The 13,017-nt window shown below is 32.5% G+C and overlaps 1 protein-coding gene across 1 annotated transcript in view; it reads right to left on the reverse strand.

Annotated features, from left to right (window-relative positions):
• The window catches only part of FAM135A (family with sequence similarity 135 member A), a 119,796-nt gene that overhangs the window by 71,501 nt on the left and 35,278 nt on the right, over positions 1 to 13,017 (reverse strand). The window contains exons 7-10 of the mRNA XM_047102780.1: positions 11,194 to 11,367; positions 7,439 to 7,565; positions 6,364 to 6,517; positions 2,590 to 2,667 (exon numbers count right to left, since the gene is read on the reverse strand). Of these exons, the coding sequence (XP_046958736.1) occupies positions 2,590 to 2,667; positions 6,364 to 6,517; positions 7,439 to 7,565; positions 11,194 to 11,367 (533 nt within the window). The remainder of the gene's footprint in view (positions 1 to 2,589; positions 2,668 to 6,363; positions 6,518 to 7,438; positions 7,566 to 11,193; positions 11,368 to 13,017) is intronic.

Raw genomic sequence — 13,017 nt, forward strand, 5'->3', positions numbered from 1 at the left:
ACAAACATTGTTAAAATGCCTTCAACAAAGCAAGAAAGAATATCCAATGGAAAAAAGACAGTCTCTTCAGCAAATGGTGCTGGGAAAACTGGATGGTGACATGGTGGAAAACTGCCATTCCATAGGCAGAAGATATCTGCAAATGACATATCCAATAAAGGCTTAGTATCCAATCTCTATGAAGAACTTACCAAACTCGGCACCCAAAAAACAAACAACCCAGTTAAGAAACAGGCAGAAGACATGAATAGACATTTTTTTCCAAAGACATCCAGATGGCTGATAGACAAATGAAAAGATGCTCAATATCACCCATCATCAGGGAAATACAAATCAAAACCACAATGGGATATCACCTCACACCTGCAGAATGGTTAAAATTAACAACACAAGAAACAATAGGTATTGGCGAAGATGTGGAGAAAGGTGAACCCTCTTGCACTGTTGAGGGGGAATGCAAACTGCTGCAGCCTCTCTGGAGAACAGTATGGAGGTTCCTCAAAAAATTAAACCAGCAATTACATTTCAAGTATTTACCTAAAGGGTACAAAGATACAGATTCAAAGGGGTACATGTACCCCAATGTTTATAGCAGCATTATTAACAATAGCCAAACTAAGAAGAGAGCCCAAATGTCTATCAACTGATGAATGAATAAAGATGGTGTGGTATACACACACAGGAATATTAGCCATAAAAAAAAATGATATCTTGCCATTTGTAAGGATGTGGATGGAGCTAGAATGTATTATGCTAAGCAAAATAAGTCAAAGACAAATACCATATGATTTCACTCATATGTGGAATTAAAGAAACAAAACAGATGAACACAGGAGAAGGAAAGGGAAAAAAAGAGAGGGAAACAAACCACATGAGACTCTTAATAATAGAGAACAAACTGAGGGTTGATGGAGGGAGGTTGGTGAGAGATGGGCTAGATGGGTGATGGGTATTAAGGGAGGGCACTTGTGACAACACTGAGTGTTGTATGTAAGTGATGAATCACTGAATTCTACTCCTAAAGCCAATATTGTCCTGTGTTAACTAACTAAAATTAAAAAAGAAAATTTCCTTCATATTCTACTCTTTTTCACTTGAAAAATGGGCATTTATCTTTATTTTCAGAGTTTTATCATAAAGATAAATACTATAATAAACATGTTTATACATATATCTTTACATACTAGTACTCATATTTTTATGATAAAGGTTAACCAAAGTGGGGATGCTAGGTCAAAGGGTAAATATATCTTACATTTATTTTCTAAATCCACCCATCCATTCATCTATTCATTCATTCAACTGATATCTGTAATAACATAGCTCAGAAAATGCCAATATAATACCAGGTTTTAAGGATAAAAAATACCTCAATAAAAGTATCCCTTAACTTCATTATGGTTTGAATCAGGTCTTTTCCCATCTAACCAAAAACTGGGCCCTTCTTTATATAGAACTTAATATACGCAGCATTTTGTACAGTTATTTAGAATTTAGCATGCTCAAACGTAAGCTGATAGGCTGGCAATATAACAGTTTAAACAAGAAATATATTTTCATCCACTAAAGTACGTCAGAAATGATCACAATTTAATATTATGAATTCTTTAATTTTATACTTTATATGAGAATATAAAATTATATTCTAAAATAATAACCACAAATAAATCTTTAACCTTTCTTTTTTCTTTTCTGACAATAAGATCAGTTTCTCCATTAACAGTTTTAGTGAAAATTGACCTAACTTTTTCTGAGCTATTTTCATCTGAGAAATAGTGAGAAAGGTTTCGGCTCCTTAATTTCATTTTGTTCATATTTCCGAAAACTAAGAAATAAACACTATGATTTTATTTTTTATTTCTATAGTTTTTCATAACTTTTAAAAAATGTAATTGTAATGGGTCTATTCAACACCAAGTAAAAACCTCCAATATACTTATGAAAGTACAGTAAGTTAAGTACTATTGCTATTCAAGAACAAAAGTCTAAAATATGCAGGGAAACATATAAATAAAATAATGAAATCAGATTATTTCCATTAAAATATGTAATATCTGGATAGTAATGTTTTGATATTATTTTGTTTTTGAAGCTAAGAACAGTAAAAAATAAATCTAAATTGACTTAGAAAGCAAAACCAGACACTGAAGATATTTCTCTTCTTTATTTCTAATAGTGCATGAAATTAATTAGCTTCAGTTTTTAAGCCACATTTTATTATAATTGGGCCTACCCAAAGATAAGCTGACTTTGGACAAATTTAAGGTAATTATCAGTAAACACAAATTCTGGCAATAAACATGGTTTCCAAAAAGTGCTCTTTGTAGGAACTGTAAAAAGAATATGGAAAATAGCCAAAGAAATATTTGTATTTACCTTTTCAAGTTTTAATTAAAAACGTCAATATTATAAATTAAGAAATTAACTGAAGCTTATTTACAAACAAAACTGATTCTAGAATTTCTAAAATAATAGTGGTAGGAACATACTATATTAATAAATACGTATTTATGAAATTTGACACTAATTTAAAGCAAAATTTCATACTAATAGAAAAGGATTATTTACTTAACCTATTTGTAAACATACCTAGACAGGTGTCTTTCTGGGTTCGTGGCTGTTTTCTTCTGAGAAGGCGCTCATAAAGGACCTGCATGTTGGCCTTGGCTAGTTACAAGGATTGCACACAGCACTAGTTACTAATACTCCTTTTACAATAAAGTTTACTAGAATTTTCCAACCTGGTAATAGACTTAGTATTGATCTGACAGTGCAGTTAGATTAGAATACCACAGCAGAGTCTTTCAGTTAGTTAATTAGCTTATTAGAATTGCAAATGATGTACATTTAAGTTTATATTACTTTGTTCTTTTTTCTATTTAAATGTATGAACTACTCAACATTTCATAATCCAATGTTATTTTTATGTTTTAATTTCTTAGACTAAGAATTTTAGAGGTGGCAGGGATCCGAGAAATGAGCTAGATCAACCCCTGCTTTTACAAGTGTAGATACCAGGGCCCAGAAAGTTTACATCATTTGCCAAAGCCTAGATTCCTGAACTTGTGACTCCCATTTCCAGTAAGAGCTCCTTGCACCAAACGCATATTTAACTACACATTATTTAAAAAAAAAAAAAAAATGTACATCATTCAACTAGTAGAAAAGAAAATGGCAAAAGCAGAAAGGAATTCAAGGTATTATTTTAAAAGAGGGAATAGGGTTTAGAGCTATTTTTCAAAGCATGGTAGAGTTTAAGACTTTTATATATACTTATTTGAAAACTCAAGAAAAATATCAAATAGTAGAAGGAAACACAATAAACACCCTTTAATTAAGAACTACTTTATATCCACCTATTAAAACTGGTGAATATAATGATAGTCAACAGTGCTTTATGGAAGTACTCTCTAGTGCTTGTAATATAATTTTGCTAGGATAAAAATAAATAATGTTAATAATTCAGAATATGTAATTATTTTTTTAAATAGTTAATAGTATTTTTTAGATATTTAGAAGATGCATTGAAGAATAAATTAAAATTCACAATAAATAGAAAATATAAAGATGAAAAGTTTAAGAATAACAAATGCTACCAATAAATATTTATTGAAGATGAGTCTTGATTTTAAAGATCCCTAGTAAACTATGGTAAGTTATGTGTTGTTGCCTATATACTTTATAAGTAACAACAAAAACTATATTGTGCCATTTCATTCATTCATTCATATATATTATTCAACAAATATATTTTGAGTAGGTAGTATGTGTAAGGTACTAATAATTTTATTCTATCACTATTTAAGACTAAAGTCTAGGTTTGCCTTAGAAGTTGGTTTGTGATAAAATATTTTAAGCAAATAATTTGGAATAAAGTTTGTATTCATTTAGTACCTAACTTCTGATATTAAATATAAGGGCTCTTTTAATTATGATTTTTCTATATTACATGTATAAGGCCAAAGTAATATATATAACATAAAAGCCACCCTTACCCGTAAGATAATTTATAACCTGATAAATAAATGAATTATCATGCTGAATTATATTAATAAATTAGTAATAAAGTGCTAATACTGTGTAAGATATTTGAAATAAATCTTGGCTTTGAAGAGGTGCTTGTTTTAATCATTATGTATTTACCAATAAATATTACTTCCTTTTAGAAATATTTTTATCTAACTTAAAATGTGACTCGTGCTTTTTCGTTCTCAAGTATTACATGTTAAATCTATTTGAAAATTATATGCAGATAGATGTCTTCCTTATACAGACATTTATATGCCCATCTCAGGTACAACTCTCTACATTAAAGCCCCAAGAAGTCCTGTCTTGCTGGGTGAGTCCCTCCTGCCCATCGCAATGTTGAACTGATCACTTATTAAAAGAAGAGAAGTCAAGGTTCTTTAAAGAGAGACCCTATTCTTTCCTCAGTAATTAGCTTAATACCTGACACAGTAGGTGCCCATAAAAGCCCAAGGGAACTACACCATTAAGAAGTCTTACTCCTAGAGCTCCTTTACACCCTCTGCCTTTTGGATGTCCTCGTTTTTCCTTCCTACTTATGCACATCTGGTTCCCTTCAATCACTCTTTCAAATGAAAACCACTTTGTGTATACAGTCCCAAAGCTAGTAAGGGACAGAAATGGCTCCAAACATGCACTCTTAAGCACTACAAGATAATGCCTCTATGAATTCTACTACACCATTCAACATCCAAACTACTAACAGATTTTTCTTGTAGAAATACCATTATTCATGGCTTCTAAGTTTCACACTGCTTCTTTTTAGAATTCTATTTTTCAGGCACTTGGTATTGTCCTTCATCAATGTTGTAATTTAATAATTTTGTACTTTGGTCATTAACCAAAATTTATAATATGATTCTAAGAAAATGTGCTGGAGTTCCAAAAAAATCAAATTAAAAAATATATGAGCATCATTGTTCCATGAATTGAGGATAGTGATAGTCTAGATTAGTTCTATTCTACAAACATTTCTTACATGTTCAAAAGAGAACATTTAAAAAAGTTGACTTTTGAGGCAGTGGTTTCCTACAAGATTTTCCTAAGACAAACAGAAGGATTCTAAATACACAAAATAGCAAGGAAAAAGAGTATTTCAGAGAGAGTAATCAAAATGTTTCTACCATTTTTGTCTTGGGAAAGAATACATGAACAAAAAAGAATAAATTTTCCTATTGTTTGTACATCTGTATATACATTGGGATCCTTGAATTAAGTATTCTAAGTAGTCAACTGAGTGATATCTGTTAATCAAATCCACTGGAGTAATTGCTGATAGGCAGTGGCACAATATCAGCATTTTCTCACAGCTGAATTTAAGTGACATACAAATCATTACATGTTCTTACAATTCTTTTATATCCCCAAATAGGCAATTATAATAATAGGCTAACTAGTCTCAAACCCAAGAATTATTTTCAATAACAGTGACTATTTTTAAGAGTGCCTCAATACTGTTAAAAGACTGAGATCCTTGAGAAACAAATAAACAAAGAAAACTGATTAAGTAAAATTTAAAAGTAATTCTTGATTTATTCAAGTATATAATGATAAAATTAATTTATTCTGAGAATTTTAAAATGTGCTTATTATGATGAACTATTAGCTGATGTTTGAAAAGAAAAGCTTATTAAGCTAACATAAAAGGTCTGAATAAAAACCTATTTTTGCTAATCTCCAAAATTTATCTTCTGTGAAATATGTGCAAAAGCATTCTGTATACCATTCTACAAATGGTATGCAAAATCAAGACAAGATCATTTTTTATTGTGTACTGTAACATATATGCAGATATTACTGCTGGACTAAAACCAAGATTGATTATTTTAATGATTTAAATAAATTTCAGAATGTTAAAACTGAGTAACATTATTATTCTTTGAATTAAAAGAAATAAGACCTGAGATCACTTAGAACCAAATGTATATAAAAATGATCCAAGCACCTACAATCTGCTTAGACTTAAATATTTGGAAGTACAGATTTAGCTCATCTCCCCATGATTTTGTAGAGAATTATAACATTTGCTATCTAGTATGTTTTCTGGTTATATTTTAATAGGAATGGTATATTGACATATATTTTTTAAAAATCTATCAAAAGACTCATTTCAAACTCAGAACCAAGAAGTTATTTCTCAATAGCATAAAAAGAATTTTTAAATTGCAGAAAGTAATATCAAGGGTCAAAAAAGATGGAATTGAGAAAGAAGTAGAAGTGAAGCATATAAACACTGTAGTTTTAGTAAAGAAAAGCTACGGCAAAGCTGATAACTAGCAAAATGAGAATGAAGAGAAGACTTCAACTATAGATTAGGTCTGGCTACTTTTAACATACCCAGTTCTAGTTTCTGACAAGAGGGAATCTCTTCTGTTACCGTAATGAAGTAGCTGTGCAATCCTTTGAAGGCTAGCAGCAAAGTGGCACAAAGTGTATAATGGAAATGATACGCATGATGTAGGAAGGAGTCTGCAATGATGAAGCTGCAACCCTAAACAAAGAATAGATTTGGGATATACAGTATTAGTAACCAAAAAATACTACACTTAAAACTTCGAATAATAAAGGAAAAATTCTAAACATTTACTAACTATTCTAAACCATAAAAATTCAGTAATATTTTAGAGAATTGCTTCTGTTCATACAAGTAATTGAAACATATAAAATGTGACTCTAGTAATTTCAGTTACAGTGGGCTTTTAAAACAAACAGATTAAATTATGGTTTTTGAAAATTGGAGATTCAAATTACATTTGCACTGCAGGACAGATACTCTGCTTCTATAGTATAAGTCCCTTTCCTTTTAAGGAAATATTGGTTGTACTTATACTATTGCAAGCTGAGTCTCAACTCTGGCAACTGTTCTTTACAAGCTCCTTTGGAATGATTCTACCAGTTCTGTTAAGGGAGCAAGAGGTGATAGTAACAAGTTAAAAAAGGCATTGTCAAAGACCTTTATCCATTAAATCTGGTTAATCGCTAAGTATCAGGTTAGTTTTCACAATAAACAACTGGAACCAACCAATTTGTTAAGATCATATTCAACTAGATCTGTAAATTACTGAATTCAAATAATTAATAACATAAACATTACATTCACAGATACAACAGTTAAAAAACACTTCATTTAAAATAAGAGGAGGGGCGCCTGGGTGGCGCAGTCGGTTAAGCGTCCGACTTCAGCCAGGTCACGATCTCGTGGTCCGTGAGTTCGAGCCCCGCGTCAGGCTCTGGGCTGATGGCTCAGAGCCTGGAGCCTGTTTCCGATTCTGTGTCTCCCTCTGTCTCTGCCCCTCCCCCGTTCATGCTCTGTCTCTCTCTGTCCCAAAAATAAGTAAACGTTGAAAAAAAAAATTTTTTTTTTAAAATAAAATAAGAGGAAAAAAGGATGCATAAGTATTTCAGTTCTTACGTCTGGTGATAACTGTTTTGTGTAGTTTATACCAAAGACCACACTTTCAAGAGTAGGAATCACAGAATCTTTGTTTTGTGCTGGTGCATTTCTATTTAGCCAAGTTGTCTTCACAGGGCGAGGAAAGCTGGAGAAATAATTATTACATTATTATTGTCCTAATAGCCTATTTGAATGTTGAATACTTACAAAAAAAAATCTTATAAAAATAAAGAGCAAGGGTTTTGCAAAGTTATAATTTCTAAAGTATTCTGAAAAATTTCCTTTAATAACTGAAATCATTTATGAAAAGACAAAGAATATATAAAAAATCAAGACTAGATGCCTGAGATAACGTCTCCATAACTGGGTTTTAGGAAGTCTCAAATGATTCTAAAAATAAAAACAGTGTAGAATCCAAGTAGTTAAATGACAAATGAGGATCAAGCTTTAATTTGGAAATACTAATCTGTCAGAACTGGTACCAAGTTCATAAAGTTAATCAAATATGGACTCTACTTATAGAAATAGCTTCCCACTTAAATATAGAAAAAGAAAAGCTACTAAATCTATTTGTTGCCTCTATTTAGCAAAAACAAGGTATTTCCTTTCTCTTTACTATAAGCCTATGAACTCTATTAAGACAATCTTCAAGCAGTTCAAGGTACTGTCTCAATCATATATGAACTATTGTTAATATTAACATTACATTTAATATACCATAAGTTCTATACAGTAAAAGGCATATTCTATTTGAATGTTTAAAGTCATATACAATTTTGAGATAAAGTATTGGTTAATTATAAGTAGCCCAAAGCATTTGGACTGTTTGACAGTTTGGCAAAACGGAAAAGACAGGAATGAAAGTCAATTTTGCCATAAGCAGAAAGCAGTCTTCATTTGCAAAATCAATTTGCTTTGCAAAAATTAAATATCCACATCCCAGCAAAGAAGGGAGTTGCAAGTCAATGGTAACTTACATTTGCCACAATGTGTTTTTCAGAATTGAGTCACAGAAGTTATACTTAGAAAAGTTCACATATAAAAACATTACATAGGGGCACCTAGGTGGCTTAGTCAGTTAAGCGTTGGACTTCAGCTCAGGTCATGATCTCATGGTTCGTGAGTTTGAGCCCCACATCGGGCTCTGTGATGGCAGCTCAGAGCCTGGAGCCTGTTTTGGATTTTGTGTCTCCCTCTCTCTCTCTGCCCCTCCCCTGCTCATGCTCTGTCTCTCTCTCTCAAAAATGAATAAACTTAAAAAAAAAAAACTAAAAACAGATTATGTAAAAAACAAGCAAAGAAAGAAATCTAACCCCACTTATTATAAGCAATTGATTTAATGTCTGTAGTTGTGTTGATCATAGAAATTATTTTAAATAAAAATAACATTTAAAAAGATGATATTTGTAAAATATCGTTTCATTTTGTTTAGAGGAGAAAAAAGCCATTTAATAAAACCTCAGAAAAAAACCTGTCAAAGCATAGTGAGAAATGTTACCCTTAACGTGACCCCTCTACTGGCATGCACCAGCAAAAAGCTTTTCTTTACCCCTTCCTTGCTTCCCTTCTCAGTTCCAGGAAAGGAAAAAGGCAGCAAAAGGTGCTGCATCTTTCATGGCAAAGTTCTAGCCACAACAGAGGGGAGATCAAGGCCCGCGGCAGCTAAATAAAAGAACAGCAACCTCAGCTGTTGTGGCATCTCATTTTCTTTTCCAGTCACTAACCAGAGCCAACAGCTAATCCTCTTGGCTTCTAATTCAGAGCCAAAAATGTCTCTAGGAGACACTGGACAGTCTCTAGGAAATGAGCTGCCTCTTTCTCCTACTAGTCTGTGGCAAAAACTGCTGCATTGCAAGAGGAAGCACACATTTAACTCACTAGGATTAGCGATGTAAATATCACTAACTCTATTTATTTGGGGCCTTAGGAAGCAACATCAATAAGATGAGCTAACCTCTATAAATTGTTTGTATATTTCTCAGAAGAGAAATTAAGCCAATATTCTAAAGAAAAAAAATGGCTGAAATATTTTAGAGATTATTGAAATTACAGTAACAAGAGATTCAGAAAACTACAGAAATATATTTTTAAATAAACTTTTAGCATTAAAACCTAACATGTAATTCATTAAAAATATTGTATACTATTCATTTCAAAGTCATATTTCAAAAGAAGCACTTTCTTATCAAAGAAATTTCATTTACCTTTCATGTTATCACATATTAATTTATTCAATCAATATCTAAAAATTTTTTGAAAAAGTTTACAATAAAATTATATAATAGGAACACTTTCCTGTTTACAAAAGTTATAGCAACCGAGAACAAGCTCTCAAAGTCCTAAGAGTTAAAAAAAAAGATAATAAAACAACTAGTTACAGGTATAAGGAAAACAAAGCAAGTCATTAGGAAAAAGACTTCTTCCTGAGCTGTCAGCACAGAGCCTAATGCAGGGCTCAATCCCACGAACCATGAGATCATGACTTGAGTGGAAACCAAGAGTCAGATGCTTAACCAACTGAGCCACACAAGCGCCCCCGCCCCCTACTTAGTTTTTCTGACAAATCAGTTTAACATCACATTCCTGAAGCACCATCCTAAGTATCAGTTGTTGGGATCAGATTTGTGACAGAAATTGTAAAGTAGACAGTTCAGAAATCAAATCAATTTGGAGTCTTTTTCATGTAAGTTACTGATTTTAAGTGTCTATCTGTTGCCCACACCACAAAAGGACAATGTTTTATTGTAAAAAACTGAAAAGCTTGACATGTATTCTTACATAATGAAAAACAATTCATCTCCCTATGGAAGTGGGCAGAAATAAATAATTATCTCAATGCATTTATTATAATCCAGAATATCATGTACCTTTAGGAGAAAATGGTACATGATACAGTTTAAAAGCTTATTAGTAAAGATCCATAAAATTGATTAATGACTTGGAAAACAAGAATTATTATATAGCAACAGATTTAAGAAAGAATTAGCTAATCCAGAGACGAGGCCAAAAAAAGAAGAAAAAAATGAATATACTTTTCCAGAGAATGAATATAGTACAGCACTGCTTAAGAACACAGGTACGGGGCACCTGGGTGGCTCAGTCAGTTGAGCATCCGACTTTGGCTCAGGTCATGATCTCGCGGTCCGTGAGTTCGAGCCCAGCGTCAGGCTCTGTGCTGACAGCTCAGAGCCTGGAGCCTGTTTCAGATTCTGTGTCTCCCTCTCTCTCTGACCCTCCCCCATTCATGCTCTGTCTCTCTCTGTCTCAAAAATAAACGTTAAAAAAACAAACAAAAAACACAGGTACAAGGGCACCTGGGTGGCTCAGCAGGTTAAGTATCCAACTTTGGATCAGGTCATGATCTTACAATTCGTGAGTTCAAGCCACGCATCAGGCTGTCATCCTCTCTCCCCAGCTCTTTCCCTTTCTCTCCCCCCCTCCCACACACACTCTCTCTCTCAAAAATAAAGAAACATTTAAAAAACAAAAACACAGGTACAGACTAAACAATGCTGTATGATTATTTCCAGACTGCACTGGTTTTCTTGATCAGTTTATTTGACAAAGATTGTTTCATACTTCTGCATTAAAAGAGTTATCAATCTAATATTCCCATGCTCTTAAATATTATTATTTTATAACTTTAGTATAAAATGAAAGTACTTAATAATTATAAATTTAGAAATTCCTAATTAACTTTATCAATGTATATGTTTTCACTATAAAATAAAAGATACTACATTAATTAGGACCAGGGTATTGGTTAAATTTACCTTATTAGTGGCTGGTGCAGTGCAACCAATGATGCGTGGACTGTAACAGACACAACAGAGAGGTGGAAATAATCAAACATAACATTAACATGATGATGAAGGCCTCTATGGAGGCTAAAGTGCAGCTTCAATGTTCGGCTACTTATTAGCTGCAAGGCGTTCAGGTCGTCTGCCCTATAAAAAGCAACACATTTGCATATAAGTATGGCATAATAAAGTAAAGGCTAATATTTAATTAATTACTTTTTAAAAACTCAGAATAATTTTTAAAGCATCACATCTCATTAGACAGAAATGTTAAATCCAGTAAAAATAACCAGATCTTACCTTTAGTTTTCTACCAGTCCATGATATAGACTGGTTTTTTTGTTGTTGTTGTTGTTTTTTTACTAATGTTCCTATAAAACGAATCCTTTTTGACAGACTAAGAAGTACTCTTACCTTACACTAAATTTTACTCCCTAGGGTATACTGTTCATTATAAGGTTGCAGTATAACAGAAGTCAAATCCTATAATAATAAATCCCAAAAGACAGTTAAAATTACTTTTATTATACAAAATTTTGTTATTAAGTGATGCTTGAAAGTAAGCAACTGGTAGATATTTTATTATAAATAATTAGTCTGTCAGATTTCTACATATAAAAAATTAAAACAATGCCATGAGAATGATTCCCAATGAGTTTGTGTGTGTGTATGTATTTTAACCCATACATATGTTATAACTACCTATAGTTAAACTACTTACTCATTTCATTTTACTTTATTTATAAAATTCTGAGTTGGTTTGAAAATAATCCCTTAAGGAATTCTTTGTAATAAACAAGTATTATAGAGGAGCAGTAGCTGCCACATCAAAAATTCTTATTCCTCCCTGATAGTAAAGAGGACATCTCAAGTAGACTTTTCAGGATGTGACTGCTTAGCCATTTTTCCCACAAGAGTCTAAATGTATGTACAATTTTTAAAAAGTATTTCTACAAGTATGTTTGAAATGAGAAAAAAAAACTGCAAAAGATAAAATTGCTAAACAAATCTCTGATTCTTGTTTTAAATGAATACAAGCACGTGTCCCTAACATATATGACTGAATGTCCACATGTGTGAACAAGTTCAGAGTAGCCAGTCCTAAAACTTCCTCAAGGGCTCTAGGAATTACTGAACTAGAAATAACTGCAAAGTATAAGAGTCATCAGTCTTGATAACACTCTACATATCAAGAGTCCCACCTAAACATGGCATCACTCATGCCACTAAGATGGTCAGTGATATAGTGAAAGAGAGTTCAGTTACATTTAAATGTCTCATAGTAGTGGTATTATCAGTGGAGTTTCTAGAGTCTAGGAAATTGTATCATATTTCTTCAACTTGTCTGATTTGCTACCTGGGGCACACAGAATTGACATGGGTACAAAAGAGTATGTGTAACCACTCTCATGAGACTGTTCCAGTTAGACAGAAGTAGTTTATTTAATTTTATTTTTTAATATAATTTATTGACAAATTGGTTTCCATATAACACCCAGTGCTCATCCCAACAATTGCCCTCCTCAATGCTCATCACCCACTTTCCTCTTTCCCCCCACCCTCCATCAACCCTCAGTTTGTTCTCAGTATCCAAGAGTCTCTTATAGTTTGCCTCCCTCCCTCTCTGTAACTGTTTTTTTTCCCCTTGCACTCCCCCATGGTCTTCTGTTAAGTTTCTCAAGATCCATCTATGAGTGAAAACATATGGTATCTAGACAGAAGGAGTTTAAATAAACAAGAAAGGGACAGGCTAGATTTCTAACAAAATGGAGAATAGATACCAGTTATGAGAAACGA

The sequence above is a fragment of the Lynx rufus genome, unplaced genomic scaffold (assembly GCF_022079265.1).
Source record: "Lynx rufus isolate CCGP_SWC_20201006 ecotype Redwood Valley unplaced genomic scaffold, mLynRuf1.p SCAF_6, whole genome shotgun sequence".
NCBI lineage: Eukaryota > Metazoa > Chordata > Mammalia > Carnivora > Felidae > Lynx > Lynx rufus.